Here is a 17,345-nt window from a genome sequence, read left to right as displayed (position 1 = left end):
CCACCCCATACCCCCCTTCTCCCCCCTCTCCCCAGGGTCTCACCCCCTCTTCTTCTATTTTTCTCCTTCTCTTCCTTCTGTTTTCCTCCTCCACAGATCCGAGGGCCAACTGCTGAGAAGCAGCCTTTCTCTGACAGCAGGGGAGATGGCTGAAGGGAGAGAAGGAGGTGTAGAGCACAAATTACACAGATGGCCATACAGTATGTGTGTATGTTCGAGTGCATAAGAAATCTGACCTGTGTGTCTGTCTGTGTGTGTAGGAGAAGAAAGACCAGGTGGAGAACAGGGAGTCATGGGAAAGTCACACAGCCTCACTGGTGCTTTGGCCTTAATAACTCAATTCATTTCATTTTCACTTCAGCTGTTTTGAATTTTTGGGTATTTTTTAAGGGGTACATTTACGATACAGTTAAATAATTAGATTAGATGAGTGTAACCAACAAAAATAAAGCAATCGTGGTTTCATAGTATTAACTGAGGAGACTCAAATGCTGTTGTATAAAGATAAAAAAGAAACGGTACTTGAAAAATCACAAAGATCAGACGGTTGCACAGTCTTGGAATGACAATGAAAATAACTGAAGACTTCACCTGGAGATGTAGAGGAGTAATTCATCAGGATTCACCTGGACATAGAATATAGGGACTAATGAGATTGGTGATGTACTAAAACAGTTATACTGTGCCATACCAATGAAATGTCTAGGTTCTGATTGCTAGGATGCGTCCGATTAACTTTTAGTAGTCGTGTTTTCATTGTCTGACATTTTGTGTTATCAGTTGACACGGATGCCGCAGCATAGGCTAATAGCTGCTGAGAACAGTTCATGTTTGTCATGATTGAAAAAAATGTACTGATTTAAAAGCTGTTAGTCAGAGAACAACAGCCGGCAGGGAGGTGCTGATCTCAACCACTTGTTGCCTTTTTTGTGACAATTTTTCTATCACTATTTCTCATGGATATAGCTTGGTAGCCAGCCAGCTATTAATCCTGCCCACAATGCTGTGATTGCTGACTTGTTTTTTTGACCAGGGGAAATAACAACCAATGAGCATGGTATACCAGATCTCAGCTATGAATATCTGCCCAAAAAAAAAACAAAACAAACAGGAAACTGGGATTGTAAACAATGTTGTTTCCTTCAATGCCCATGGCAGCCTCACACCATGAACTGGTCTGTTGAATATTGATTCTCATGGAGTAATGAAAGCCAGCATTTTTCGAAAAGCTTCACAATAACTCCAAACAAATATTTCACTCCTGTTTTTTCTGTTGTTTCAAATGTGAGCAAATCTCTAACAAGCTAGTTGTTCATTAAAAAATGTATGATGACAGCAGCTGATACGTTTGTTAGCCTTGGTATTAAGACATGTTTCCACTACTTCAGAAAATCAAAGCAGTGTTCCCCATCTCAACTATTGATTTTTTTTTTTCATGCAGGCTGTTTTGTTTATGCTTGGCTCATAGTTGGATCCTTCAAGGAAGCAAAAAAAAAAGTAGCTTAGAGTTGAGGGAGATGGGAGATGACAGCAGCAGAGGGTGTTTTTGAAATAAAGAGTGTGGAAGGAAGAAAGATATAGAGGCACAGACAGAGAGCTCGAATATGAAACAAAGAGGACAAAATGTGAGCGAAGGAAAAAAAACATACATGAAGAGAGAGATAGAGAGAGATACTCTGCATACAAAACACAAAAAAAAACTACAGAGAGGCGCTTGTTATCTCTCTGTAGCGGGTACAAACACAGCACCTCCAGGTCGTCTGAGAAGTTCCTGTGTCGGGAGACAACAGGATGGACATATATGGCTGTTCATTTCCAGATGTCAGGCTTAATTTCCCTCCGTGCCAGTCAACACTGTGCCTTTCTTTTCTCTCTTCCCATCTTCTTCTACCTTTTCCCCGTCCTTCCTCCTTCCTCAGGAAACACCACTGACCTGTCGGCTACAATTAGTACTCCTTCACATCAACATCTAATATCCTGCACTGGAAGGAATTTAGCGCGTATTATACCACTAGAAGCTATTTACTGTTATAATTAGAGAGCCATAGAGGGGATTAAGCCACAGTTCATCCTATAAATGATTGCCGATTGTCCCCAGTAAGTAATCAGGGTCGTAAGGTCTTTCAAATGAATGGTCTAATAAGCTTGGTGAGGATTGTACGCTTCCGCAGTGTGAAGAGAAGAAAATGGTTCTTAGGCTACACCGAGCAGCTAAAAATCAGTGAGCTTCCAAAATCATGCATAGATGCTACAACGGTGTCAAAAGAGGATGAGCTTCTGCGAGGTTTATCTCTACACTCACTTTTCTCTCAGTTTAGACGTTGTTGATTACAAATGTGTAGCTACCAAGGCTCTTTTTTGCCAACCTGTTTTGGCCCTTGAAGGAAATAGAACATGTCAGCATTATGGTAGCATGGTGTAAGCGCTGCATAAGCAACCATCTGTCCGGTTCATCCAGACTCTGAGTCAGTGCTGTTGTGTAATCCACGTGGGAGAAAAGAAGACAGCAAACATCAGGAAAATCATCTTTTATGATCATTTGTCAAGATTTAAGTATCAGTTGTAACTGTGCTCCGTAACAGCTTTTTTTTTTTATTTGCAACTGTTCAGCATCTGTTATTCATGTATTTTAATGTCCTATGCTTTACATCATATTTCCATCAGCCTCAGCTGTACTTTTGCTAACTTCTACTAATTAGCAAATATGATACTAAGATGGTGAACATGGTAAAAATTATAGGCTTACCTGTTAAACATCAACACATTAGCATTGTAAACCTGAGTATGTTATGATTGGGTTGTTATATTTAACACTTGTTTGGAGCGAATGGTAGTAATACTTGCTTAACATCACATGAACCTTTATTTATTCCAGTCAGACAGAAACTGTTCCTGAAGTTGTTGCTGCTTTATTTATTTTACTAGAAGGATTCAACACCAACACAACACCATCTGATTGTGAGAAGTCAAGTTGTTGTTTTTTTTTGGTATTCTGACAAACACATGCATTGACTGGTTAGTCCCACACTTTATACTTTATACCTTGTTCAATTCCCCTCAGAGACTCAATGGGAAATCTTTTTTGTGTACCTGGTTGATAACACAATGTAGAGGATGTAAATTAGTCTATTGTTATCGAACTACTGTATCTCATAAACATTTGTAGGTAAAGTGTACACATTATGTTTTATGGTAAAATTGGATTCTTGTGGGTTTTTTTTGCATCAATGTGATGTAGTACTTTGGTTTTTCAATTTTTTGCTCCATTAGCCAAAAACAGGTTATTTTAGTCATTAACAATTTCTCAATTGTTGATTTTCGAGAAACTGTATAATATTATCATATATTTTATATTGATTGCAACATAAAATTGCAACCAATATGCCATGATATAGGATTTTTGTATATCTCCACGTTTTTTATATTCCCCTAGCAGCACTATACTGTTTATGTTAAGATAGGAAAACAGGTAATTCGAGGAGGAAAGAAAGAAAAACCTTGTATGGGTCTATTGTGAACTTATTATGGAACAACATGGCCATGAGCACAGAATAATGAATTAAGTGGGACATTGTTTTAGAGAAAACCTGTCTCCTCAGTGTGAATGTGAAAACATTTAGTTTTATGAGTGGATCATCATCTGTCATTTAACGATATTTTTGTTTCATTCCAGATGATAGCAAACTGTTATGGTTGGTTCAGGGTTGAAACCCATAACAGTTAAGTATTATATATTATTGCAAAAAGTAGACTTCAATAATAGTAATACATTAAACTAGAAGGCTTGTATTATTGCTGCTACTATGTCTTGGAGACATAAAATACCCAGGTTTGCTTGGTATTTAAATCCTACGTCACAGACACTACTGGTGACTCATTTAGTCAAATGCTTAAACACAAGGTCCAAAACTTCAAACTAAGTATTACTGCCACAGTATCTATGTGATTATGTGTAACATGGAGGGATGGTGTCTGTCTCCTCCGTCATTCATAGATGCTGATAAATCTAGTTATTGCCTACTGATGCCAACTTTCTTTACATTTTTAATCAAATGTGTTTATATTAGTCCAAAGTGATACACATTTTCCTCTCTCTCTCTCTCTCTCTCTCTGTCTCTCTCTCTCTCTCTCTCTCTCTCTCTCTGGCTTGCCTGTTTTACTCCTCAGCAGGGAGAAAACACAGACAGCTGACAGATTCGTTAGAATACAAGCCTCTAATTAGGGAAATCAACTATTCATGTCACTCACTGAGGACACTGTTGTTAGTGCTGCACATAAGAAAAACAGAGGCCTTATCTGCCATTGACAGAGGGCCCTGTAGATGAATAAATAAATATATTCACTATCTATTACAGAAACAGCTATTTTTTTGCCTGTCAATCACAGGTGCTCATCATTACAGCCTACAAACCTGCTCTCCACTGCTGTGGAAAGTTCCACACATGAACAGTAGACCACATTTCTGATGTAGTATGAATTGGAGTAGAAGTATGAACATTTGAATAATATGACGTGCCCTATGAAAATTCATCACTGTCATTCAGATTGCACTGCCTCTGGGCTGCATTAGGCGCCGTGTGAGCACTAAAGAGACACAGCGGTAAGCGGGACTGACAGGCACACTCAGCACAGGTCACAGCTTGTTTTTATTTTGAATTCAAACCAAGAGAAGAGGGACGAGGATGCACACTGATAAATTACACCAGGTATCGCTACATATTAACTGACGACATCACAATATCTCATAAAAGCGCTCTTGACAATGGATCCAACATTACAAAATGAAAAAAACTAACAAAAAAAAACAGTACAGGAACAAAACTTGGCTGCAGTTGAAGCCCATCTATAAACATAAGGAAACACAGCGGAAAATAAAGAGTTTTGGTGAGGGACGGTGGTATGCACAGTATTTCCTTCCCCATCTGCAACACTGTGTTTAATGGAGCTACAAGACTGGCAGTTGAAGCAATATGTAAGTAACTTGCATGGAGGAATTGTCGGCCTGTAAAAAAATAAATAACTAAATAAAAAAGAAAACAAAAAACCTCTTAATAAAAGCTACTACAATGCATATACACAAAAAACTAGCCTGAATGCACAGTTCTATGTACAGCTTGGGTCACTGGGGGGGGGATTTAAAATGTATAGCACAGCACATTGAAAATGTCACCGAATGTGAGCTATCAAACAGCCATGATGGAAAAATTCATTCAATCCACTCGGGATGTGTCGTGGATGTGGACATTGGCATTACGCCTTCCTCAGAGCTGAACTTTTGTATTTAAAAATGTATTACAGCAATACAAGACCATACTGACGTATTTTGGGTTGGAATATGACGTGTGTGTGTGTGTGTGTGTGTGTGTGTGTGTGTGTGTGTGTGTGTGTGTGTGTGTGTGTGTGTGTGTGTGGGGTGACTGACAGATGTGCCTAAGGTTATGCAGCTCATGGCAAGAAAGAAAAGGAGCTGTGAATGAATATACAGTAACTGCAGTATACACACTTGGAAAAAAACAAAAAGACTCCAAAGTCCAAAGAATCTCACAGAGAGGAAGCGTGAAATTCAGCATTTGACTCGTGCCTTTGTACAAAGAGTTGCCTGGTAATCACATACAAAACATCCATACATTACAGTAAAAAATAAATATATCATGACCATCAATAATAATAAATGAGAGGAGGGTAACAAGAGAGCAGACCGTGTGTTTGTGTGTGTGTGTTTGTATATGTGAGTGTGTATCAGCAGTTGATGATATTCCCGAGAGCAAAAGATCAATGGGAAATGCTCCTCGATAAGAGAAAAGAGCATAGAAATGGGCAGACAGGGTAAATCAGAATATGGCCTAGCGTGTGCTTGTGTTTTCATGTCTGCATGCATGTTTTCACTCTATATTGGCATTAAATATGTAGCTGCTGTGTTAATGTGCATCTCTTTTGTCTAGTTTTCTACATATTCTCCTACGTGTTTGTGTGCGTGTATGTGTGTGTGTGTGTGTGTGTGTCTGTCTACACCTGCCTGTGTCTGTATGTGTTTCTTCATGTCTGCGTGTGTGTTTACAACATCCTTTAACCCTTCAGCTAACTCAGTGGCCCTCACTGCTGGGGGGTTTAGTGTCATGCTGCTGCTGCTGCTGCTGCTGCTGCTGCTGCCCCCCAACCCCTCCAGGAAGCCAGGGGGAGACAGAGTGCGAGGTGGTCTGCTTGGCCATGCTGTAGTGGCTGATCACTGTGTAGAAACGGCCCCTCGAGTTGGCATCCTGGGCAGCGTAGTACGCCTCCAGAGAGGCTGGGATACACCGCTTGTGCTGTGACAGAGAAAGAGAAGAGTGAGGTTCAGAACATTTTGTTAAAGGTGCTACACCTAGCATCTTTTTATTACCTATTATCAAGATAGGACAGTTCCACTGAACAATTTTTAAAGCACTGAATGATTTGAGGAAAATATCTAAATACAGATGTTCTGACAAAAAATGCAATTCTGACTTAAATTGTAATTATTTTCCATGACTTAAAAAACAAGTCTGTTGGTGGGGTATACATCGTTTTGAACCATATTTGTTAGTTGTTAGTATAAGTAGTGTAAGTACAATCACAAGCTTATCTTGTTTCTACATTCACAGAATCTGATAAAACTATGCTGTTGTTGTTTTCAAATGTTCAGTTTTTAAATAACATTTCTTGTTTCAAACCTTTTCACATTGTTTCTTTTAACCACTACCGTTACACCACCACCTGTTTATTATTATTGCCATGCCAATAAAGGTCCTCTAACCTTAATAAAGTAGGCTACTTAATTTATCACGTCATGCAGAACGCATTAATCAGAAAATACACAAGATTGATTTTTTTTTTTTGGCACATAATTAAGGTTAATTTACTACAACTGAGCAATCTTCCACTGACCACTTAAACGATTGCTCGCTACAGGTTGTTAAAAACTGTTAATTAGGTATAATTATGTTCCAATTAAAATCAGCGCTCTTGCCATTTGAAAATTGCATTCATTCAATTCACAGTTTTGATATAAAAAATATTAATTGTGCAGTTATACCATTTTGTTGTAAAGGAAAAAAAACCACCAATCATAATGTAAAATATACGGTAAGCCTACATAAGTTCAGCTAATTTCAACTACAATGTGCACTAAACAGCAGAGAAAGGAAACTGATAAACGGCTTATTTCTTCATCTTTCAGACTTTTTAGAGTATAAGTAACTGTCTGAGTTTGATGTTTTGTGTGTGAATAGCCAACTCAGTCTGTGAGGTTTAACCATGTTTGAAAAAATCGCTTTATCTCACTAAACAGTCAACATGGTTCCCATTAAATGGAACAACAGAAAAAGAAGTGGAACTGATTTTCTATATAATTCAGATACACCTGACACAGCACGTTGAATTACCCTTAAATACTACATGTTGCAGCTGAATAGTCTCTTGAAGCAAGAAAAAAAAAACACAGCGAAAAGAATTTTCATCAGTGACGCTAAATATTGACTTGAGACCAAAAATGTCTCACAAGAAATTCAGGTAATGGACTCTGAATAGCTTTGAAAAGAAGAGAAGAAAAAAACACTGTTTACTGTCCCCATAAATAACAGCCTCAAACCAATAATCTGGATGAGTGGGAGTAGTAAAGAGGAAGAAGAAGCCACTTACAGTATATAGCTGAAGCTGATAGCACAGCTCTGTGTAGTAACATATAGAGGAGAATGGAGCCCATAATGCTATAATGGAGTGTATTAGCATATTTTGAGCCCATGTATATTCTTAAGTCTGTATATATCTCCAACCTTATGTGTCATTGTGTAGTGTATGTGCGTGCAGGTGAATGCACACGTTGTTCTATTGACACTTTTTGCACCTGGTGCGCATGCATGTGGCACTGCTAATAATACCTCTGCAGACTGCAGTCTGAGCCCCTGCAGAGTTTGTGAGCCTGTGACTAGATTTATTCCGCCTAAAAGACCAGATTTGACCAGAAACACAGACTTCCAAGGTGACCTCTCACAAAGTACTGCGAAACTTATAAGTGCAGTGCAGGGGTAATCTGTAAGTACCGGAGAGGAGAGGAGAAGCTGGAGAAGACGGTAAAACTTAAAAGATTTAACTGTAACACAGTACATTTCTGAGCAGGAGATTTTTGGATGAGGATGGCTGTATGTGACATTTCAGGAGTTATCCATAATGTGGTACTAATTATTGTAAAATAGGGAATTAAGACTAATTTGTGTAATTTTCATCTAATAGTCAACATAGCTAATGACATATGTGATCGCTCTCAATGCTCAATGGAGTCTCTTTCTTCAGCTTCTGTGTCAAGAAACAAAAGCGTCGAATTACACTTGATTACACTGGTCATGACAAAACCACTGATACCATTGATTGATGACTGATAATCCTCGTTAGCCTCTTCCTGTATCCTGACCTCACAAATTAATAAAAGTAGGGCAGGAGCTTTTTTTTTTTTTTTCTCCCGTAGGAGACTGGGTGGTGAACTCATCCTAATAGGAGGAAAGTAGAAAAGGAGATCGTGAAGGGCAGAGAGGATTCAGTGTGTTGCACAAGGACATAGCGAGGTGAATATTTGGCAAAATGGCTGACTGAATTTAGTGGTGAATCGAATAATCAATAGATCAGTTACTGAAGTGACACAAACTAATGTTAACTGATTAAAGGTCCCATATTCTACTCATGTCCTGTTTTTTATTTGAAGTGGATATGTTTGTGGTTTTAAGAACCAAAAACCATCTCAGTGTAGATTTACATCTCCTCTCTCAGGCTTCTCTCTGAGCTCTAGTAACAACAGGTCGGCGAGCCAACTATCTAATTGGCTGACTTGATTGTTTTCTGAGTTATGTAATAAAAATATAGCAGATTTCAGGTTAACACTCAGAGAAACCAAATCCTGCAAGGTTGGAGAGTGGGTCCAGGTGGGCGGGGCTTGGGCATGTCTGAGAGCAGAGACTCTGCTTTGTTGTGACATCACAAAGTTACAGAAGTCCTGAATGCTTGTTTTTATGCTCGGTTTCTGAATACAGGCTGTGTGCATTTCTCTGTATTAATATAGAACCTAGACCTGCTTTATAATCAAAGAAGAAACTGACATCCATCTTAATACAATATGGGCTCTTTTAGTCACTTCTCAATCAAAATACAGATTTGCTGCTTTTGTCTGTTTTTACATCACTGATAGTTGAAAATCTTTTGGATTTGACTGTTGGTGTGATAACACGAGTACCTTGGGCTGGTGGACATTATTGGCTGTGTACTGTTTCACATTTCACATACATTGATTTATTTGTAGCGGCCCACCACAATATCAACATTGAACACTCCATATTGATTTTCTTTTCATTTTTTTTTTGTATTTCAAATGGGTAAAATGTTATTTCATGTGTGCAGCGCATTGATTGCTCAGCCCCCCCTTGCCCTGCTCTCTCTCTGTATCTCTCTCACACACACACACAAGCTCATTGACAATGGACCTGTCTGTCAAAATCAGACTGGCTACAAGGTGCACCGGGAGAAATCCCACTGCTTTGGTGAACTGGTGGAGTGTCAAAAAATCCATAAACTTTTTGCTGTCCCTGTCTGTCTCTTTCTCGGCCCTCTCTGTGTGCCTGTCATTCATGTGCTAGGGCTTGTCTCACAAGCCAATGTAATCAACCCTCACCAAACTTGCTCGCATCAGTGAGGGTTTTTCTTTGTTTCACACAATGTGAAGCAATGGAGCTGTATATATTGTTCAGTTATTTATTTGTCACAAAGTAATTGGCAATTAAAACATTTGCAGTGGAGAAGCTTATATACTATTTGATTTAACAAGCAACTGTTTATATTAATGTATACCATTAACATGAACAGTAGCACATACAGTAATCACTAGTTACAGACCTATTTAATTGTGAAGAGGCTATCTCATGACCCACTGCACTGTTAACCACCTGTCTATCTCAGGGCTGTGGAGTGATGTGTTGTAACACTAGAAAATGAAATAAAGGCCAATTATGGCTGTTACCTTATAAATGAATCCATCTGGGCAGGCATGGTCATAGGTGAAGGCTTTATAAACCACCAGGAACACAATGCAGGCGAGGAAGGCCAGGGCCAGGATGATCAGGATCGTCACCTGCAGGGAGGACAAACACTGGTCAGTGTGTGTGTGCGCCACAGCAATAAAAAAGTGTTTTGAGTGTATGGTTTATACTGTATATGTGAGACGGGGTTAGGGTTAGACAGTGAGAAAGATGGAGTGTGTGCACTAGTGTGTGTCTGTGTGTGCGTGTGTGTGTGTAATCATAATAAATGGTAAGATGCTGCTGACTGAGGTCAATGGCTCCTCGAGGCAAGGTGTTCCTGTTGAGTTACATGATGAATGACTCAGGTCACTGTTAAAACTGCTTTGTTTCCACGGACACAGCCGCCTCAGTTTGGATAAAAATAAGGCACCAAGTCAGTAGCATATGAGAATAAAATTACTCCACTGTTTACCTGTGTGCTTGTTTTCTATTTTTACATTACATACCTGGACACAGATCAATTCATTCATAAAATCGTTAATTTCATTATTTATTTCATTATTTAATATGAGGTTCCTTCCTCATTAAATTACCAATGTCCTGCAGAAGTGAAAGAACAAAGTAGTCTCAGTACAGCTACTGCAGACCTGTCTCAGCTTTCCTAAAATCTTCCTGTAATCCTCAATGATATCACCTCCTGTTACGCAGATGGTGAAATTTTGTCATATGACCTGAGCTCAATATGCAGAACTTAATTATAACAAGCTGTGTTTCCATAAAGGTCTATCAAAGTAGGACTGGGCAAGAATTAATTTGTCTATCAATTTTCAGTGGACTATTATTATTCATTCATTACATTGATTTGACAGACGCTTCTGTCCAAAGCAACTGAAATGTCTGAGTTTTACTTTGATGATGATTTCAGTTGTGGGTATTTTGTTTTTGAATCAGCTCTCATGAATCAACCAGTGTAGCTCCTGCCATCAAACCTGTGCTGACTGTCGGTGCTCTCCAGTCAGCAAGAGAAATCAATTACAACCTTCATCTACTTTCTGAATGTTTCCAGCTGTTTACAGCCAGAAGCATAAAAAAGAGAGGGGGGGCACTTCTTTTTCTCACTGGTGGTGAACAGATTTATGAATCGCATTTTCTGACACTGCAAGCAGCTCTGAGGCACTCAAGTGTGCAAATTAAGCCATTCAATAGCTGGTCTAAACAAAATATATAATTTAGGAAAAAAAAAACTGGAACAAACTAAAATGTTCTGGTCAGTTTCCACAACAATGAACTATGAAATGTTATCAGCGTTTGCTTGGACAAGCATTTGTACAGAATCAAAATACATGCAGTGTGAAAAAATGCTTAATAGTAAGCAAAAGCAGAGCTAATCTAAAATGATGGAAATAATACATTTATTCCTGCATATTGATGTCTCTGTGTAGTTTGAGGTGTGAAATATTTATTTCCCTGGCAGGCTAGACAATGTCATATAAAGCTGATTAACATATAAAAGGATTTGCTTCCTCCTACCTTTGACTTGACAACATGATCGGGTGCTTCTAAGCCAGCATTTAATTAGAATTATGTAAATGAAGTGCAAAGGATAGCTGTGTTTAAAAATGGTATTGTCTGCCAAGCCATAAATGCCACCATTGGTAGCCTATGTGTGTGTGTGGAGCGGGCATATGCCTGCATGAATGTGTCTTTAAAATGCCACTAAAAAGTCAGATTTACCCCAGTGAGTGAGTTGAAAATAGAACCTTCTGTAATGGGTGAATATCTCTAATTTCCTGTTTTCATGTCTAGTCAGAGACCGGCATTAAAGCCATCAGCAATTTCCTGCTCTCTATACGATCTGTCACAGCGAGACGTCAGAGCAATTACACGTGGGTGTGATCATCAGTCTCCATCAGCGTTATGGGGGTGGACAGGGACTCGCAAGTTAAGTGACTGTTTACTTGGTGTCAACTGGGGGACACGACTCTCAGCCTTGGTTGCCGCTGACACTCTTGGTAAATTACATCTCCCACATCACACACTGCGATACATTAAGGGGACACATCTTAAAGTCACGGCGATCCGCCTTTTGGAGCGGCAACAGACGTGGAATGACTGATTAAGACCCACCCTGACCCCCAATTGAATAGTGGAGTACATGAAATGGCTTATTAAGAAGAGGGATTACTGTAAAGCTCCTCATATCATGGAGCGAGCAATGAGAGTGTTCTGTGCATGGAGAGACCCAACTTTGCTCAGACACTTTGAAACATGAAATGAAGACTGCAGTCGCTAATAACTGAGGAGATTTGCTCTGTTGCTCAACTAAAATGGAGGAAATTTGTCTCCATATATGCATTTGAATGATTTATCAGACACTGAGATAGTCATTCAGCAGATTGCTTACTGAATGAAACCGCTGCCTACAGAATATGTGGTCCAGCCGCTCTTTAATGATACTTAATATTGGGTTATGACATTGCACATACACATGCACATTAAACAGATTAGTGGGATGAACACACTGTCATGGAGAGTATGGCCTGTGTTAACATTCAATGATTCAACACAGCAGTAGCAGCAGTCGGAGCAACAGTTCAAGCCAGAACATACCCTCTATAATAGAAATGATCGCTCTGAAATCCCTGTTGATGCAGCTGCAGCCATGTGGTGTACAAATCCATTAAAAATCTATCCTGACCTTTCTCCATTATTTATAATCTGGCTGAACTCCGCAGTAAACCTTAGGAGGTCGTCAGGGCAACACCACAGCTCGAGGATGAAGATTCCCTCCATGCATGAAGTGGATTCATACTTTTAGCTGCCGGTGTCTGCTGGCCTGATGCAATATTCCTCTATGATAAGATAACACTCTTACACTTATTTACCTGATATCAGCTGAAGCTGTGCCAAGGGTGTGGTCACAGAATAGAACAAAATAGAGCAGAAAAAAGCTTTGCAGGTCAATATGAGGCCCTGATATTTCCCTACATGGCAGTTTCTCCCACTCACATCACCATCATCCCATTTTCGATGTGGCTGTTGTGTCATTAGTGCTGCAGTATGTGCCATCCTACACCACTATCGCCACCAACACAACCATCATCCTGTGTTCTGTGCGCCACAGATAACAGACAGGCGTTTGTTTTTCTTGGATGCAGGTAGGCACGCAGCAAGCGGCTATAATTTGGACAAAGAACAACGTGTCCTTAACAAGGATTGGCTCCATCAGGAGAGATTGGATTGACTGCATGGCAGGTGACTGTGCCCGCTGGGCTTTAATCGTTTCCCCGAATCCACCCAGGGTCGATAGAAACCCCATGTGTCTCTTCACATGCATAAAAAAAAACATCATTTTTTCCCATTCATTTTTTTTGGGGCTTTTATTCAAAAAAATGCATTTTCACCACCACTGCCAAATGAAATTGGAACTGACAAATTAAAACTTGAAAGCAAAATTAAAACTGAACACAGATAAAACTTGAAAAGACGGACACATCTCGTAGCCTTTTTATATTACACTGTGAAGTGAAACCTCACAGGTTCAATGTTCCTTGTGCAGCAGTACTTTATTTTATTTAACAGGTAGTTAACTTTGATATGAAAGAATCTCATTAAATAAATTGATAATAACGATCACAAAGATCTCATCTTTGAAACAAAATGAGGTGGCACCCTAAAGACAACGTAAAGGAAAAGTTTAGGACATTTTATACACTTTGTTGCTGAGTTGCCCACCCTGGGGCAAATCACATATATTGTCAGTTTTTGAAGTGAAAAGAGGAACACAAGCCCTGCACCAAACAGACATTAAAAATGACCCCTTCTTCAAATGTTAATGCACTGTTACTTTTTATGTCATGAACTTGGAAAAATAAAATTATCAGTAACAGTAGTGGCATGTGCAAAAGTTTAGGCTAAGTCAGATAAGGAGCTACTTTGCAGCATCTGCCAGGTAATGAGTGGAGACTCCAGGATATACAATTAGTCCCAACCAAGAAATAGTCAGGTACATGACCCCATAGGAAATGTCATTTTTAAACTATGTGTTCTGCGTGGATCAAAAGAAAGCTTAAAGGTGCTGTTAGGCAGATTTTGTCACCTTTGAACAGACTAGACAGACAGGCTAGCAGTTTCCTCCTGATTCCATTCCTTATGCTAAGCTAAGTTAGCCGGTAGTTTCATATTTAATGCAAAGAAAAGCGAGTGGTGTATATCTCTGCAAAACAGTGAACTAGTACATCTCCCAAATTTTTCCTTTAACATTTTGTTGAAAATAAAATGCTATCTACTTTGAGCTATAAAACTCCAAATTGAACTATATGCTACTGTTTTGATACATACGATTTTCCCTGTCTTTTGTTCTTGCATCACAGAGTCCTATCAGTGAAACAACAGGCAGGTGCAGCTGCAGACAGCTCTGTATTATGGAGAAAGACAAACAATCAAACCGGATTACTGAAGATCCAGTAGGATTGTTCCTCTGCTCCCCTGCTTTCTCATCTCTGACTGCAGATTAAGCATCTACACCTATTGTTTATGTTTACCCACATTTTTCATAGCACACACCACAATTTTGCTTATGCCTTTGGACATAGAAAAGAAAACCCTGCTTCATACAGTATATGTCTCATTTCCACGAAATACATTTCCCTTTAATTATTTATTGCTGTGCACGGTGCATCATGAGTTCAGAGGCAGTCTCCTGAATGGAGATCCTGTTTCACAGCCTATTTCACCACAGTACAACATATGATTTCTCTCCTGTTTTTATTTTTTTTTTCATAACACCATGTTATGTTAGCTTGCACCACACCACCCACACTCTCACTGCTGGAACTTGACAGGCCATATGGGGGAGCAGACACCTCCTCAGATTCACTCGAGGAAAAGAGGAGAATATGTAAGTGTGTGTGTGTGTCTGCAAGATAGAGAGAGAGAGAAAAAAGAAGATAGGGGAGAGGTGGGTGTGTGACAAGGAGAGGGATGTGAGAGAAAAATGACGCTGATAAAAACAGATAACGGAGCGACAGAGGGAGCAAAGTGAGAAATAAAGGAGGAGATGACAGAGATAATAAAGCAGTGAGCAAAAAGGCAGACAGAGAGCAAATGATAGAGATCCAGGGGCAGATGGAGAATCTCGTTGCCTCTCTTGGTAGCAGGTGGCGCAGACAGACAGACGGACAGACAGACAGACAGAGAGGCAGGCAGGCAGGCAGGTGGGCAGCAAACACAGTGGGATATCAGTTGATGCATCAATCAATACCACCACTAAAAGCATAAACAACTATTTTTCATTCATCTTCCTCTTACCCCTCTGACACCTTCTCGGTAGCAGCACAAAGGAGGCTCAGCTCCCTGTTTTTTTTCATGGATATATCCTGCTCTTTTGTGTTCTCTGCAGCGTGCAAGATATGCTGAGCTACGTGCATAAAAAGAGCTATTAATATCAAATGTGAAAAGTTAGTCTTTTAGATATTAAATACATTTTATCTCGGCTGTAATAATCTGTAATGCCCTCCGGGCAAGTTTGTTGATTAATGAAATTAATGAACTTCTTGACAGGTTGAGCCAGAGCGGAGAGAAAGCCTCCCCTTAAGAAAATAAATTTAAAAAGCTTAAAGGTCAGATTGCAGCAAAAAGCCAATGCATGTTCACCAGATTTTCACATCCAACAGTAAAAGGACAAATGAGTCTCAAACCCTCAGAAAATGGTGAAATGACTTAATATCCGTCTATAGACCAAATTCCTGATTCAAATTTCACTTACCCTCCTTCCTGTAGTTGTGTGCACACAGTTTTGCTGTTGGGTGTGGTATTATTACCAATATTACAAGTGCACACACACATAATGTGGTTTAGATGATATCATAACTGTTGGCTTGTTTACAACCTGTCTGATCACCTGAACAATTGAGTGTCCTCCTCCAAATGACCACTTATTCACAATGTGGCTACGTTTTATTACAACAGATAAAAACACACCACAAAAACAAGTTGAAATGGATTTGGTTTTGGAGAGTTTCTCTGTCCTATCCTTGTAAATTGCATGTGTTTTGGGTTTTGGGACTACATTGAACTTGTAGGTATTTTTCTCTCCCTTCTCTGTAAAGTGTTTCAGCTCGTGCAGGAATCAGGAGCTGTCCAGCCTGGGGTACGTCCTGCAGCAACTCACACTAGCTCGAAGCCTCAGTGTGAGAGCAGCAGTCGACCAGAAGCTCGTTCATGCACTGACTGACGTCTATGAGCTCCCCTCCCCTGACTTTGGCCCTCTCTGATTCGTTAGACCGGTGAGGCTCGCTCAAAAACTTCTATATCTCTGTGCTGCTGCTGGGCTGCTCAGTGAGCCTGGGTCTTTGATGTACCTCTGCACATTCAGATATGTTTTGGAGCAAATTTCAACTGAAGAATATTAGAAAAAAAGCTACACACTGCAGCTTTAATATAAACGATTATGTCAGACATCAAATTGTTCATACAGCTCAGCTCAGAACATTAAAATGCAGATTTAAGTAAAAACATTCTTCATTCATCCCCTCTGGGAACATACCAACCAGTGTAGCCTCAAGATTCAGCAGTGTGGATGGAAATGTGTCCTGCTGAAGTCTCTAACCGAGACACTGAGCCTTCACCAATATGTCACATGTATAAGCGTTTAAGTCAGGGATCAGCAAGCTATATAAACTTGTAAATGAAATACCCTCTTATCCTCTTAAGGCAGTTTTGCACTGTTGAAATTAATGAAGTGGGTCGCAGGATACCTGTTAGGGCAAGTGAGTGGAAACAAGGACCGATAACTGAAAGGTCACAGGTTTGATCCCTGTGTGTCCTTGAGCCAAACACAGAGCCCCTACCTACTCTGTCACTGTACATGGAATATAAATGTGCAGGTTATGGATGAGGGCATTATGTAAATGATGACAGAAAAAAAATAAATGGAGTATTGCATTAACGCCTCAGGGCTGCTTGGTGATGTTTGAAAATCAGGAACTAAAGTAGTTTGGCAAACGACAGCGGTGGGCATTCTGGCTCTGAACCAGCTTTTTAAATCTTGTGGTTTTTGCAGTGGTCGATGAAGCATCTGGTTCCTTCAAGTAAAAGTAGTGTGAAAACCATCCACTATGACAAAAAAATTCTGCATCTATTATATCAGGAAAATGTACTTTAATGTATTAAAGTGAAAGTACTTTTTCTGGGACTGATATATCTTTATATATTACATTATTAATACTGGTTCATTAATGTATAAGCAGCATTTTCCTGTTGTAGCTGGTGGAGCTGGAGCTAGGTCTAACTACTTTACATGCATGCAAGTAGTTTAGTCCAGTG

General features: G+C 39.6%; 1 protein-coding gene across 1 annotated transcript in view; it reads right to left on the bottom strand.

Moving 5' to 3' along the window:
• Window positions 1-4,628: 4,628 nt before the first annotated feature.
• Window positions 4,629-17,345, bottom strand: part of nsg2 (neuronal vesicle trafficking associated 2) — a 39,493-nt gene continuing 26,776 nt past the window's right edge. The window contains exons 4-5 of the mRNA XM_023429354.2: window positions 10,019-10,129; window positions 4,629-6,305 (exon numbers count right to left, since the gene is read on the bottom strand). Of these exons, the coding sequence (XP_023285122.1) occupies window positions 6,084-6,305; window positions 10,019-10,129 (333 nt within the window). The 3' untranslated portion in view covers window positions 4,629-6,083. The remainder of the gene's footprint in view (window positions 6,306-10,018; window positions 10,130-17,345) is intronic.

The sequence above is a fragment of the Seriola lalandi genome, unplaced genomic scaffold (assembly GCF_002814215.2).
Source record: "Seriola lalandi dorsalis isolate HSWRI2012SDOR001 ecotype SW California unplaced genomic scaffold, Sedor1 jcf7180002054893, whole genome shotgun sequence".
In the NCBI taxonomy this organism is placed as follows: Eukaryota; Metazoa; Chordata; class Actinopteri; order Carangiformes; family Carangidae; genus Seriola; species Seriola lalandi.
This window is presented reverse-complemented; position numbering and strand designations above follow the sequence as displayed.